This window comes from Erpetoichthys calabaricus, chromosome 8 (assembly GCF_900747795.2).
Source record: "Erpetoichthys calabaricus chromosome 8, fErpCal1.3, whole genome shotgun sequence".
NCBI classification, from domain to species: domain Eukaryota; kingdom Metazoa; phylum Chordata; class Cladistia; order Polypteriformes; family Polypteridae; genus Erpetoichthys; species Erpetoichthys calabaricus.
Genome location: NC_041401.2, coordinates 123,670,106 through 123,685,566, shown reverse-complemented (window position 1 = coordinate 123,685,566; position 15,461 = coordinate 123,670,106). Strand labels below are relative to the sequence as shown.

At 36.1% G+C, this 15,461-nt stretch overlaps 1 protein-coding gene across 2 annotated transcripts in view; it reads left to right on the top strand.

Moving 5' to 3' along the window:
* The window catches only part of pank4 (pantothenate kinase 4 (inactive)), a 130,168-nt gene that overhangs the window by 44,588 nt on the left and 70,119 nt on the right, over window positions 1-15,461 (top strand). For both annotated transcript variants that reach the window (XM_028807423.2, XM_028807422.2), the window contains exon 10: window positions 11,756-11,911. In XM_028807423.2, coding sequence (XP_028663256.1) covers window positions 11,756-11,911 — 156 coding nt within the window. The remainder of the gene's footprint in view (window positions 1-11,755; window positions 11,912-15,461) is intronic.

The following is a 15,461-nucleotide window of genomic DNA, read 5'->3' as shown; positions in this document are numbered from 1 at the left end:
AGTTTTCAAATTGTGGACAACTGTCTTGTTTTGTTTTGTCCCCACCCTCAGAAGTTGTTGAAAATTATTTCTGTATTGAAATATTGAAAGACATTGTAAATCATGCATTCATTTTTAAAAATCGGGGTTTTATTTTTTTGCCATATCGTCCAGCCTACGGTCACAGTCCTGGCCACCTATTACCCCCTGTGCTGGGACATCTCATATATGACAGAATCTTTGCATCATTTGATTCCTTGGTTCCCAATATTGCAGATGTCTTCATGAATAGGAAAAGAGAATGGAAGTAGAGCAATCGCACAAGTGCTACAACAGGACAACAAGAAGTGAAACAGAATAGCAGAGGGTTAATAATGGTTCATAATTATTGTCTTAGAATGCAAAAGTAAATGTGTTATGTTTCTAGTTCTTGTAATGGCTCGTGCCGCAACAGTTTGAATTAGCTGAAAACTGCATATAGAAAGGTTTAACACTAGAATTACCAAAGCCTACAAAAAAGTAATTATTCTGGCCCACCTTAAATCCCTTCACACCTCTCCATCAGTGTCTTTTGTCTTGTAAATGTGTTGATCAAGACAAGCAGCCTGCTATACCATCTCCCCCACCACTGCAGAAAGGGCAAGAAGATCTCCCAGCTCAAGCCTTGATTATCTTGGAGTTCATGTGTGTTCCGTGTCTACAACGATCTATGTAAACACATCATTAACACTAGAATTACCAGAGCCTACGAAAAAACTCGTAGATCCGTCCCACCTTAAATCGCTTCGCACCTCTCCATCAGCATCTTTTGTCCTGTAAATGTGTCAATAAGCAGCAAGCAGCCTGCTATCACATCCCCCCACCCCTCAGTATTCTCAGCTCAAGTCTGTTTACCTGCGTGTCAGTTGCTTAGTGTTGTATAGAGTGATAAGTCAAGCAAAATGACACCTTTTATAAATACTATATCGTTATTTGGAACACATGCATTTCATGTGTGTTCCGTGTCTACAACGATATATGTAAACACATTGTTAAAACAGAAATGTTTTTCATGTTTTAGTGATAATTGACAAAATGTAGACATGAAGTGTATAATGTGTGAAGCCTGAAGTCCAAATATCAAATAAACACTTTCACAAAAGGTACAAATATAACAGAACAACTGCACTTCTATTCAAGAATATAACTGAAGAAAAAGAACCCGCGTTTGGGTGCGACATTGACACGCATTTGCTACGACCGCTTCGGTGGCGCAACGGTATCAACTGTTGACTGGCAATCAAAACTTCACGGGTTCGACCCCGGACGAGTCCGTTTGAGAAGTGAGCTGCTCTTATTCTTACTATTTTAGAATAAAAACATACATTTGATTTCAGTCTGTAACAGCCGGTGTAAATTTATGACACTTGTAAAGGTTAGCTTTGTTTTTTTTTATTCACTTTTATTCTCTTATTCGCGTTCATGAACCCACTTCCCCCCCAGCATTTGACACTGCTTTTTTCACATAGACGCGCTATAACACATGTGAACTCAGATGATGCCAACAGTTCTACATCGGAGGAAGAATGCACGTCGCACTATTGCCATTGCTGTACTTTGTATATGTACATGGGAAGCTCTGCACTCTACTTGTGACTTTACGCTGTAGGAAGTAAGTAAATAAAGAAGGGTAAATAACATTCGATCTGGCTCTTATATACAAAGTACAGCGACGGCAGCTTCCACCTGCAAGTATAGACTCTTCAGTACGTGGGCGACTCACCACGCTAGTGTTTCCCCTCTTCCTGTTAAAACAGGAATGTTTTTCATGTTTTAGTAAGAAATGACAAAATGTACACATGAACTGTATAATGTGTGAAGGCTGAAGTCCTTATATCAAATAAACACTTTCAGAAAAAGTACAAGGATAATACGACGGTTTCCGTGGTGCAGCAGTAAGAACTGCTGACTTGTAATCCAGAGGTCTTGAGTTCGAAACCAACTGAGTTGAGGGTGGCTAAAGTGGATGTGAACAGAAAAAGTAAAAAGAAATGAGTTTGACTGGGGACGAGGTGCAGGACTGAGCTGTTTGGAGAAGGTTGATCAAACACATCGACCCAACATAGAAGAGGGGAAAAAATAAAGAGAAGAATTAGAATTTTTAAAATGCAGAATTAGTTGCAGCAGGCATTTTTTCGTAATGTAATTACATTAGCTAACTTATAGTGAACACAACTATGCTGGGAGGCCGGGACTCAGTCGGCAAATGTCTCATGAACGCTGATTTTCATTTGCGTAAATTGACATGATCTGGCAATGTGATCAGTGACTGCAGTCAGCAGATTTGACATACTCCATTACTCGAAGTTGAGTATTGTCACATAGGCTGTAGCCACATAAGGCTGGCCAGCCCTGATTCTTGTCCAGGTTTAAAAAAATCTGTGCAGTGGTTTGTGAAGTTGAGTTACTGTCTCTTTCATGAGACTGTTTCATCTTTTCTGTCATACTTAAAAACTGAAGTTCTTTATGTCACTTTCTTTTAAATTTTTCTTGTAGGGTCATTACAAACAGCCTTTTCCTTTGAAACTACAGGTCAGTAGCTGTGGTGCGCTGCGCTAATAAAAGCAAGCGACCACTACATCCCATATCTATGTACACATGGGGAGTCCATCAAATCTCTATCTGGACGTGATGTGGCCAGTGGAGATGTATTTTAATGCCAGCTGCAAATGTGATTCAGCTAAACTTTATACAGAAGCAATCTGTATATGAAATGGACTTCAATGGTTTGTCTTTGTGAAAACTAACAGTCATTGTGGGCCGAATGTAACATGTTTTGAATATTGATGAAGCAGGCGTCTTTAAAGAGATCCAGTAAGTTCTAAGTTTGTCAGTTGTGCTGTTGCTTGATTTTCAGTGCTATAATTAATTTTCAGCTGTTCAATAATTTTCAGTTATCTTGCCACTTCTGTTGAAGTTTTCTGTGTCAACAGGTTAATTCTAATTATTCAGTAAACATAATCTGTTGTCACAATAGGTTTGCACAAGGTGCTCAGTTGGTGGCTAAAGTGTGTTGTTAACTTTATTATCCCAAACTTTGAAATCTTATGACCTCTCCTTTTATAATTAATTTGTGTTCTTATACTGCTTTGCCCTTAGTTGTAGTTGCTTGCAAATTTTTTTATTATTTATTGTACTTTTGTGTGTCTGCAATTTTTATTAATATAAAATGTCGAAATATTCATGCATATTTGTGGATTTGAGCAGAGCTTTTCTTTTGTTCTTCTAGTGTGTAGAGGAGAGTCAGAGAGAAAAGATGACACCAAAGTTTCTAGGTCATTTTATTTGCTTGCTTTGCATTGAGCAACTGAGCATTTCACTACATATTGTACTGTATGTACAGTACATTTCGTATGCAACAAGATTTGATTTGAAAGGTAGTTAAACACCCAGCCTTCATGTGGAAAAAAGAAATCCCAAAGTGAACTGCTTAAGGGTTAACTAAGGTAAAGCCACTCCTAATCAGAGTGAATTTGTCACCACATTGGTTCTAGAGCACATCATACCATGATCAAAATAAGTAATTGTGAACCTCTGGAAAAGAAGTTAATGTTGGTCAGTCTTGAAAGGAAAGATATGTATAAACGACAGATAGAGACATATTGTTGAAAGGGATAAAGTCTGGGACAGTAATCTGTCTTCCCATGAATGTCTTTCCTATCAAAATCTAAAAGCAAGGTATCTGGTATAAAATTTTCAAAGGATTCATAGTGAATCGTGAAACAGCATATAGGGATCTGCAGCTCTGTCTTACTTTACTCAAGTTCAAACTCTTGACTTCACAATCTTCACAAATAATAGGCTGGGTAGAAATGACATCTACTACAGAATACCAAGCCAGAAACCAATGTTCTCTAATAATATGGGCCCAGTTTTGCCTGCAGAAAAGGTTCCTCTACATTTTAAAGTAATAATAAATCCTGGTTTTAATTAGGGTCATGGTATGGGGAACACTTAGTTGCATAAATGCCATTGAGGAACTGTGAACGTCATGCCGTCTCTTTGCGAGTTGAAGGTGAAATGTCTCTAGATCATGCAACACATTAACTATTCTAAACTCACAAGCAAGTTTAGATCAGAGTTATGGAAAAAAAATACAATTTAGAATTGGTTGGTAAAAGTCAGTTTGTTTTTTTCATGTCTACATAGTGTATATAGTACAATGAAATTTTTTACTTGCATGTCTCCCCAAAACAGTTGACAGTAATGCAGTACAGACAAAAGGCACTCATATGCAAATAAAGCATGCATAACATACAGTATATGCAATGTACATTGTAAGTATTTGTGAAACTTTTTTTTTTTTTTAATAAAAATGCTCCCTTTTATCTCGTATGTTTTGGTTAAAAATCTGCTAGATTCAAATGTCAAGGATATTCAGTAAATTTGGAAAGTCATATAGAAGAAATATTTTTTTGCAGCGCTGTGTTTAGTGTTAAGCTTGTAGGCATATGATAAATAATGACTCATTAGACGGCAAAAATCATATATTGCAACATGCTTGACTGAAAATTGTTTCATGGTTATAGCATTAGCTTTTTTCCTGTTGCACACTTTGTATTGATCTGCTCCTTAGATTTCATGGTTTTATTTTTTTTCTCAATGGGATATCTTTCTGATTACTGTTTATCAAGTGTCAATCTTCTTATAATATTAAACATGAGTATTATAGTTTTTTGAAACCATTCACTATTCTTGAATTGTATCTGTTATTCTTATGTTACTCCAGTGTTCTTTTTCTAATTGTTTTCAGAAACCAATTTAAATGCTGTATTGCATTTTTTTTATTGTGTTGCATTTTGGCTGGTTTAGAAATCATATAATTATGAGATTACTTTTCTGAAGTTGCATCTGCATACTGTTCTGAGCTACCACAGCCCCAGTTCTTCTGTTTGTGATTGTATAGTCCAGCGTTTGTGTCCTAGATGTCAGGTATCCCATAATTGTCCTGTAGTGGTTATTCAGGCTTTTTTTTTTTTTTTTTTTTTTTTTTTTTTTTTTTTATAACATTTTTCAAACTCTAATCTTCTCAAAGATATTCACCCACATGTGATTCATCATTATTTACTAGATGATGGAGTATTGTGAGGGTCATCCAAATGTATGCTGTCCTCGTGGCCATTCATGCTCACTTGTGTTTTCTTTCTGTGCCTTTTCAGCATTTAGTTATTTTTCTGTACGTTGTTTTTCAATTTTGCCTAAATTTTACTTCTCTTTTTTTCTCCTTCATCTCTGTGCCTTATATGCCCCTCAACTTTCCTGTGAGTAAAACCACTGTGTTGTATTTAGTTTTCTATGTTTAAGCCATTTTTTGAGTCTTGTCTTTTATGTGAGCTGTTCCTACTTGTTTCCGTTTGTGTGTAAATAGTTTATTGCATCTTTTGGTCTGAAATTCCAACTAAGACGTCTGTGCAAATAGTATGTAGCCTGTAGCAATTAATAAGTTAGTTAAAAGAATTTTACTATATCAGGAAGAAGTGGTCAAATTGATATTAACAAAGTCACTTACATGGTATACCCACAAGGTAACTGAAGAACTGCTGATCTCTCAGTGTTCCAGTCCAGAATGCCTTATAATTCTCAAAACCCTCATGATAAATTCCATTTACCAGATTCCTAGCTGATTTACAAAACATTGGAAGAGGCTTTTGGGAATCTTTTTAAGAACTTTATTTCAGTTCACGTATATTATGGATTGTTGTGATTTTGATCATTTATAAATTTGCAAATGATTTTTAAATATTTATAGGTTGCTGAGACATTCATCCTATTTATCTTGTTCATAAAAATTGTACAGTATTTTATTTTCAACATTTTCCATGTTTGAAACTCTGCTTATGTCAATGTGTAAATGAGCTTTTCATTATAACTCTGAAAGCTGTTGTTTTAATGCTAGTTCATGGGGTATGTTCACACAGCAGTTAAATTCTGATTTATGTTTTTTACTCATGTAATAGATCTCTTCTTTTTTGAAAACAAAATTCTAAGCAGACTTAAGCAATTTGAATGTGACCTGCGTTTAAACAAGTTAAATTAATCATTTCCTTAAAATATACACTGCTTATCTAATTTTACTTAAATATTTATGAGACCTTTATTATATCTGCTGCGTGCTTTGAAAATCAAGATGGAATACAATACTGACTCAGGATGCCTATGAAAAGAAAGTAAGGATGTGGAATTAATAAAAATTTGAAGCGCATGTCACCAGCAAATACTGCCCAATAGCTACTAGTTTTCTGATGGAAATTAAACACTTCCAAATGGTATTTTTCTGAGAGACTCTTGCATACAGACAATGACATAAGTAAACATCGCTGTCAACATTCTGAAATGGTCAAACCACCATTTTGCATCAAACCCTGCCACATCTCACTCTCAGTCCCAGCTTCCCTCTTGTACCAAAAGTTTTGATGTATAGATGCAGCAGTCATAAAAACATTCAAAGTAACTGCTATGATTGTTTTGTTTTCAGTTTCTTTCATGCCATCGTAAGCTGACAACGTTGTGGGCTTCTGTACTGAAAACAATATTAAGTAGTGTAGCAGCCAGCATGCTGTTGGAATTCATAGTAGTTTTAGGTCACATTTGTCTTTTCTTTTTTTTTTTTTTTAAAAAGCAGTGCATGTAGGGCACAATTGAGATAGATATATGTAAACACTCTTATCAGATTGGATGCTTGTAAAATGGATTCTAACATTCAAAGAAAAAAATTTGCGAAAAATCTGAATTTTAGCTAGGGTGACCATATTTTTATTTCCAAAAAAGAGGACGATCGGCACGGCCTCCAGACGAATTCAGACAAGCTTCTTGGTGGTTGATGAACATTATTTATTATACTTCAATGGTGCAGAATTAACCTCTGTAATAAAATAAAATGAAATCTGTAAAAACTTATAACAAAATAATAGCTCTCTTAGACTCTTCAAATAAATAATTAAATATTGTTCTAAATATGAACTATTCTGTTCCAGCTTCAACAATATATCTCTTAAATGTAATAAAATAAATAACAGAAGAGTCTCACAAAGACAAAAAAACTTAAACAAAAAGAATCTAGACTTTTCATCTTTAGTTTTCTTCTTCATCCTGCTTCTCTTCTTCATCCTCCTTGTCAACCCATCCATATTTTGCTGTAGAGCTGATCTTTCCTAGCAGTTTTCGATAGCTTAACAAATAAGCATGAAAGTCTTTGCAAGACATGTCTTTGAAGTTGTACTGAACTAGTAGAATCCCCTTTAGTGACTCTACGGAGAGCTGGTTCCTCTCCTTGGTCCACTGGCTTTGCATTAGTGAAAAAACCCTCTCAACATTTGCATTGTGAGAGGGAAGTGCAAAGACAAACTGTGCAATTGTCAGTAGCTCTGAGTAACATGCAATGCTTTTTGCCTTTTCAAAATATTTGGTCCACTTCTGGTGTACCTGCAGGCCACTGAACTCCTCATCATGGTTGCACGTTTCTGTGAATTTCCTCAGATTGGTGACCTGGTCAAAACACTTAACATCATCAACTGCCACCCCCTTCTCTCCAAGGTAATTGATGCATGCCTCCACATCATTCCAGTTTGGTGGCTCACTCAGATCCATCCACATGAATGTTGAGAACTCTTCCATGGGAGTCATCCACTTCTCCAGATACTCCAGACATGCACTGTACATGCCATGCACATCTGCACAGAACTGGTCACAGCCTTTGTCAAGTCCATCTTTGCGCTTCTGTGCCAGTAGTCCCTTAACTTTAAGGGACATGAAGTTGTTGCTCTTGCGTTGAAGAAGAATGGTATGTATATTGTTTAATATCTTCTTCACTTCCATAATGGACATGTTCTCCTGTTCCATTTCTTGAATGTGGGTGTGGAACACAGACATGAGTGTGTGCATGTGCCAAAGGTAGATTTCAGCAAAATAATTTTCAAAAAAACTCTTGAGTGCTATGGGTGGCTTTTGCTGAGACAGAAAATATGCCTTTAAAGCTGGAAACATCTGTAACATCCTCTCAATGCTTGGGAACAATGACAGCCACCTTGTCTTGCTGTGAGAGAGCATCCTTCTGTAATCAATCTCAACAAAATCACAATACTCCTTCAGGCTCTCAGTGCACACAGTGTAAATGTGAAAGTACTGGTAGATTTTGAATATGATATTCTCAATGTCAATTTCTATTGTGCCTGCCCCATGGTGTGCACAATTATTCAATATGTGTGCTGGGCAACCCACACCGATCAGAGTCTTGTTTTGCAGCAAACTCTTCAAATTTGCAAACACATTCTTTCCAGCTTCATCACGTCGGATTCCTCCAAAATTTGTGTTGCAATTGTCTCCAGTAAATGCAATGCATTTTTCCGACAGATTGTTTTTTGCCAGGGTTTCTGTGAGATATTTTGCAATGGTTTCTGCTGTCTCATTGGGTGTGTCTTTAACTTCAATCAATTTTGTTTGCACGCCACCCTTCTTCCAGTCAAAATACTAGATTATGACTGGGAATATTTTCACTGCTCCGTGGTTACTCCCGTCTGTGGAAACACCACAGTACTGGATTTCTTTGAGTGCTTCATGAGTGATTTCAACAGAGTGGGGGGCTATAGCACCATTGACGATGGCTTCGGTCTTGGTGCGAGCACTACAAAACTTTTTTGCAATGTCAGAGTCAGGAAATGCCTTTTTAAGCAAAGTACTGGTGCAATCCATGGACCTGTAACTGTTGTGATGTTTCACTGTATGAAAAGCCATTGCACCTTCTGCTGCATTTACATCATCCTCTGTTTTTCCTGGTCTGACAAAAAACTCTGTCAACTTTGCAGATGAACTAGTCTCACCTCGCACAGCTTTTTTATGTTTCTCTGTGTCCATGTGGGCTTTCAGATCCCCAGCACCTTTATTGGATACCAAGACATATGTACCGGCTTTGCACACAGTGCACTCCGCCTCCCACTTGTCCCGACCGGGACGATATGTGGGAAATTTTCTTTGCAGTTCATCGGTGAAGCTGCACTTACGCTTCGCCATTTTCCCTGCTATACTGCTCCGCTCTCTGCACTGCTCCCTGTCTGTATCTGTGTGTTTGCACGCGCGGCGCAGACCTGCCCACAGGGCAGCCTCCCGGTAATTACGTCACGCAAAAAAGTAGTACCCTAGCATTGTGTGCAAAATGCCAGTCAATTTACGTACGTGCGTAATGGTCCTATGAAAAACCGGACATTTTCGTGAATTTATAAAACCCGCCAGGACGCCCCGGACAGGACGTAAAAAGTGGACATGTCCGGGCAAAAGAGGACGCTTGGTCACCCTAATTTTAGCTGCATTGTGAACATAGTCTTGTATCCTTTCCTTCTGTATTAAGTATTATGTAATCAAAACATATACAAGCTGGCCAATGTTGTTGCTAGTATGAAATAATAATGAACAGAAAGGTTCTTAATAATCAGTAGTATGATTTGACATGTTATTTCATTTTTTGAGGCAACTTTGTGCACATTCATGTAATTGTTCCCAGCTTTGTAGATGAAAATTAAGTACTGATCATTTCAAACTCTTCATTACCTAATTTGAGCGATATTGGACTTTTTTAATATAATACAGTGTTGTTTTTTGTTGCTGACTCTACTGAGACATTCCCAGTAAAATACATTAAATTTAGTTCTTTTTAATATCATTGTGAGAAAGTAATTTATAGTGAAATTATAGTGGTGCATGATTAGAGTGACCAAAAAAGAAGGGTCTTTAAGCTATATCTAGTCATAAGTAGTGCTCATTTCCTAATTCGAGTTAAGACAATGTCAGGGGATTTAGCCTTTCATTACTGGTTGTGGCACAGAGGGCTGATTTAGATGGCCAAACATGCCATGCATGTCTATGAGCCTGGAAGAAAGGAAGAGGAAATCAAATTTAGGACAACAGCACCAGTACAGTTTACAGGTTGCTTTATATTTAGTTAAGATTTTATTGTAGCTTGGTAAAGTATGTTAATTTCTTGCAAACTTTGCAACAGAATTGAGTTGTGTCATTAAATGAAAACAGGAGTTTTTCTCTGGTCCTCCAGTCTCACCCCATACCCTAAGTGACCACTTTAAATTGGCAGAATGAGTGATAGTGGGTATGTGTAAAAGTGTCCCCTCTGATATGCTGAATTCTCATCCAACCTTTGGTCATACCTTCTACTCAATGCACAACGTAGGCTGTTGATTCCTGTGCCCTCTGCATTAGAAACAGCTGGCTGAAGTTGTCAATTATTTTATTGATCTTGAGTAAAACTGTAGAATGTGCCTACAGCAGTGATCCTTCGTTTACATGCTGGAGTAGGCATATGGCTGTAGGTTTGTATCCAATCCAGTTCTGTAACTCAATGAGTTACTCTTCTAATTGAAGTAATTTTTCAATGTGCATTTTTCCTTCTCATTTTGCATTCAGAAAAGTGCATTAGTATGATATTTAAACTTAGAAGAAATTCATAAATTTGTATTTTTCCCCATAGCTTTAACTTTCTTTTACCATTTTCTTTGTAATTCACCACTTTCTGTGGATTTTTCTCTCTTAATTGTATACAGATACTGGCATTTTCACTTAATGTGTTATTTAGTAAGACGAGGCTTAAATCTCAAGTTTAGTTATGTGGACCACCATGGCAGCAGCTGTTCATTCCAGCTGATGTCTGCTTTTAATAGGAATCCTGCTTTCATTAAACAACTGTTGTGTTGCCATTTTTATTTTTGTGTCATTCCAAAAAGTACAAATTAATTTTGTAAAATTTTTATTAGAATATAACAAGGATTTATGTTTGTTACAGTGGTGTTAGATTTCTTTTTTCTTACATTTTAATATTTTGCTGTTTTTAAATGAATAAAAAGGGTCACATAATTAAACAGATCAGGGAAATTAGAGAAACTCATTGATTTGTGAATGTTGGAATAAAAATCTGCATATATATGGGTACTCTAGGAATAAACCCAAGAGTCATTGGGCTGCAAAAAGATTTGAACAGTGACATTTGTGACAATGATTCTAACTAATCTGTCTTGGAATCTCAGTAGAAAATGTAATATGTTGCTTCTTTTTAATAAAGAAATCGGTTTCTTTGGTTGGATTGCATTTGTAAGTAACACCAGTGATACTTTTGTTTCACTCTTATGAAATGTCTACTGGAGACAAATGAAAAAATGTTGCATATCACAAATCATTTAAAATACAGTATTGCAAACAAGAAAGACTTGAGTTACACATTTTCATATTATACTTTATTAAAATTAGAAATTAAAATATTTGTCTTTTTCCTGCTTTTTTCATTCCCTCAAGATTTGGCTTACTAGGCCATATTGCGGCTTTGTTAGGCTTTTTGAAATGCTACACCTTTTTAAGATGTATTACATGTTCTTTTCATACTATTATCGTTTTTGAAATGCTCAGTTTATACAAGTACATGAATGCTAACCTTGTCTATTGCACAATTACAAGGCAATTATATATAAACAAAAGTTAGCTATGTTATTTTATATAAGCCATTCTATTCCCAGAAAATGAAAAGAAGGGAAGAAAAAAAATTATGGGCTCAGACAAGCAACATAAAAAATTTGTTGTGAGGAGCAGTGTGCAAAGAGGAAACGACATACAGAAACTTGTCAGTTTCCAATGACAAAGACATTTTGTGTAATGGCAATGTGATGCCTATTTGTCTTCAACTGCTGCTCCGGTATTGAGAAAGCTTACAGGTATTGTTTAATACAATTTTCTTTTTGTTCTGCAGTTTGACATGTTAGAAATGGATAGACTTGACCGTCAACTGGTTAACCTTCCACTGTTGCTTGACGCTTCTTCATATATTCCTGATACGGTGGACCTAACTGAAGATGCAATGGCCCGTGAATACTGGCTCTCTTGTTTCGAGGAAGCACTGGATGGGGTAAATATATCTCTATTCTTACAGTTTATCTTTTTTGAGTTATCTTGCAAAGTAATATTTTAAATATGTGGACAAATGTGTGCCGTAATAGGAAAAAAAATATTAGGTTTGTTCTTGTGCTTGAGACAAGCTCAGATAACATGCATTTGCTAATGCTCGTAAAATTCAGTTCGGTTCATAAGTATTTGGACAGTGACACAATTTTCATAATTTTGGCTCTATACGCCACCACAATGGGTTTGAAATAAAGCAATCGTTATGTGATTGAAGTATAGACTTTCAGGTTTAATTTAAGGGTTTACCAAAAAGACTGCATAAGCTGTTTCGGAACGACAGACATTTTTATACATGGTCCACCATTTTCAGGGGCACAGAAGTATTTTCACATTTAACTGACAAGCTGTATCAGCCAGGTGGGAGCAGTTTTCTCATTATTTTATTAACTATTAAGCAGATAGATAGTCTGGAATTGACTCCCAAGTGTGGAATTTTCATTTGGAAGCAGTCACTGTGAACTCTCAATATGAGGTCCAAAGAGCTGTCCTTTGCAAGCTGAAACAGTCCATTAGGCAGAGAAAACAACAAAACAAACCCTTTAGAGAGATAGCAGAAACATGAGGAGTGGTCAAAACATATATTTGGTACATTCTTATAAAGAAGGAACACACTAGTGAACTCCACAACACCAGAAGGTTTGAAAAACCACAGATGACAACTGTGCTAGATGATTGCAGAATTCCGTCCTTGGTGAAGAACAACACCTTCACAACATTTAGCCAAACCAACAATACTTTCTGAGAGGTAGACATATCATTGCCAAAGTCTGCAATCAAGAGAAGGCCTCATGAAAGTAAAGACAAAGGGATTACCACAAGGTACAAGCCACTGGTAAACCTCAAGAATAGGAAGGACAGATTAGACCTTGTCAGAAAACATTTTTTTAAAAGCCTGTCCAGTTCTGGAACAATTTTCTTTGGACAAAAGAAACTAAGATCAATATATACCAGAATGTTTGAAAGAGAAGATATGGCTAATGATCTGATGAATACCACATCATGTGTGAAACATAGTGGAAGTTGTTTTATAGCATGATCATGCATGGCTGCCAATGGAAGTCAGTAACTAGTGTTTATTGATGTTATGACAGCTGGCAGAAGTAGCAAGTGTACAGGGCTATACTATCTGCTCAGATTCAGCCAATTGCATCAAATGTAACAAGTGTACAGGACTATACTGTCTGCTCAGATTCAGCCAATTGCAGCAAAATTGATAGGATGATGCTGAGAAAGCAAACCAAGTGCTTTCCAAGGTAAAGTACTGGAATATTTTTCAATATTCATGTCAATCAACTGACCTCAACCCAATTTGCTGAAAACAAAACTGATGGCATAAAGTTCAATGAACAAGCAGCAACTGAAGACCACTGCAGTAAAGGTTTGGCAAAGTATCACTAGGGTGCAAACCCAGTATTTGGAGATAGCCATGGGTCCCAGACTCCAGGCATCCATTGACTGTAAAGGATTTTCAACCAAATATTGAAAATTATAATTATATAATGATTGTTAGTTTGTCCAAATATGCTTTTGAGCCCCTGAAAATAGGGGGACAGTGTATAAAAATGTCTTTCTTTTCTAAACAAGCCCATACAATATTTTTGTTAAGCCCCATGATTTAAAACTGAAAGTCTATGCTTCAATCAAATATTGATTTCTTTGTTTCAAAACCATTGTTGTGGTGCACAGAGCCAAAATTGTGAAAATTGTGTCACTGTCCAAATACTTATGGACCTAACTGTACATTATTAGCATACTTGTACAATAAGTTGTTAAATGAGCATGAAAGAAGAAGTGTATATTGAACATTGTTTGAGTACATAGAAAGCAATAAATATATTTTTCCTTCTCTGCAAGCACTATTTTGGTATGTAGTATCTATATACAGTAAAATCAGTAGGCAACTGATGTTATATACTATTTGAAACTGAAAAAAATCAAATTCTCACTTAGAGGGTCTGTGCAAAATTTTTTAAAACCTGGCAGGATCTAATCAATAACATTTTAGAATAAGCAAATTGGGGGAAAAGGATTTTCTCCCCTTTTTTCCCTACTCTTAAAGTTTTACTCTGTTGGCCTAACTCACTTTCTCATGGGTGGGGGTTGATTTGAACTTAGTTTTGTCAAGTTTGACTTGCTTGTATGGAATGTTACATGCTTTTAATAAATTCAATAAAATGTTAAAAAATTATTTTAAAAATCATTTGGCAAGTTTGAAAAAGCTACGTTTGCCCCTGTAGTTAAAATTTTGGACACCCTACTTTTGTTTTTTTAATATGTTTACCAAGACAAATGTACATGATGGTATTTTCTATTTTGTCAATAGTTTTCCAACAAGAAAAATATTTTTAGCACGTTTATTAACTCCTGGCTCAAAAATTAAACCTTCTCTTTTGTGGCATAAAAACATTGATGGCAGACCTCTTATTTCACATATTTCATCTTACTGTACTTTGCAATACATCTGAAGAGGAATATGCTTAGTGTCTGGGAGATCATTCAGTAATTTAAAATTTCTTACAAATGAAATATCCAAAATAAGATGTGATGCGTCCTCTTGTGATCTTATTAATGATAATTTCTGTGAACAGAGTATCACAGTTGCACGAAGAATCTCTGTTAAGTCTAGGTATTTTATTACCTCTACTATTGTCTAATTTTGTTTAGAATGTTTAACTTTGTATTACATCCTTCAAACAATTCTAATGTCATTTATTGGAACATTTTACCTCCCTGCTGTGAGTGTTTAAAGCAGTTCTCTTAATCTTAAACTAATGTTGGTTCATTCCTTGAGTGCTTTTCTAAACATATTCTTGGTAAGTCTCTTTTTATGTTTGTTTTCCTATGTGAAAGAACTTTTGGTTTGTTTTAAAAGCAGTGTAACCACTAAGTGGTGATAACTACATTTAAAAATGATAATATGAATTAATTTAGGCCCAATAAATATTAGTAGCCTATAAGGCTTTCTTAAACTTTCTCACATCTCTTGTAAACACTTTTTTTTTTTAATAGACCAGTACAACAATCTAGACAAGAACAGGCCATCCATCCCAACAAAGCTCACCAGTCCTATCTAATTAATTCTTCTAAAAAAACATCAAGTCTAGTTTTGAAAGTCCTAATGTGTCCACCACACTATTTGGTAGCTTATTACAAGTGTTTATGGTTCTCTGTGTAAAGAGAAACTTCCTAATGTTTGTGCAAAGTTTACCCTTAAGAAGTTTCCAACTGTGTCCTTGATGATGCACTGTACTAATTCCCTTCATAATTGTAATTGCTCATAAAGGTAAGTGCTTCTGAACATAGAGAGTACTCTCGATGCCAACTTACAGATCTGCACATACGAGGGTGGCAGGTAAGCATACAAGCCTGGCACACCAACTTTGTTGTATTTTGCCTTCAGAATAGAATCTGACTGCAGTTCAATCAATCCCATTTGGATATTCTCAGGAGTATTCTCAACGTTGTAAGAGTATGGTGACGTAAACAGTGCAAAG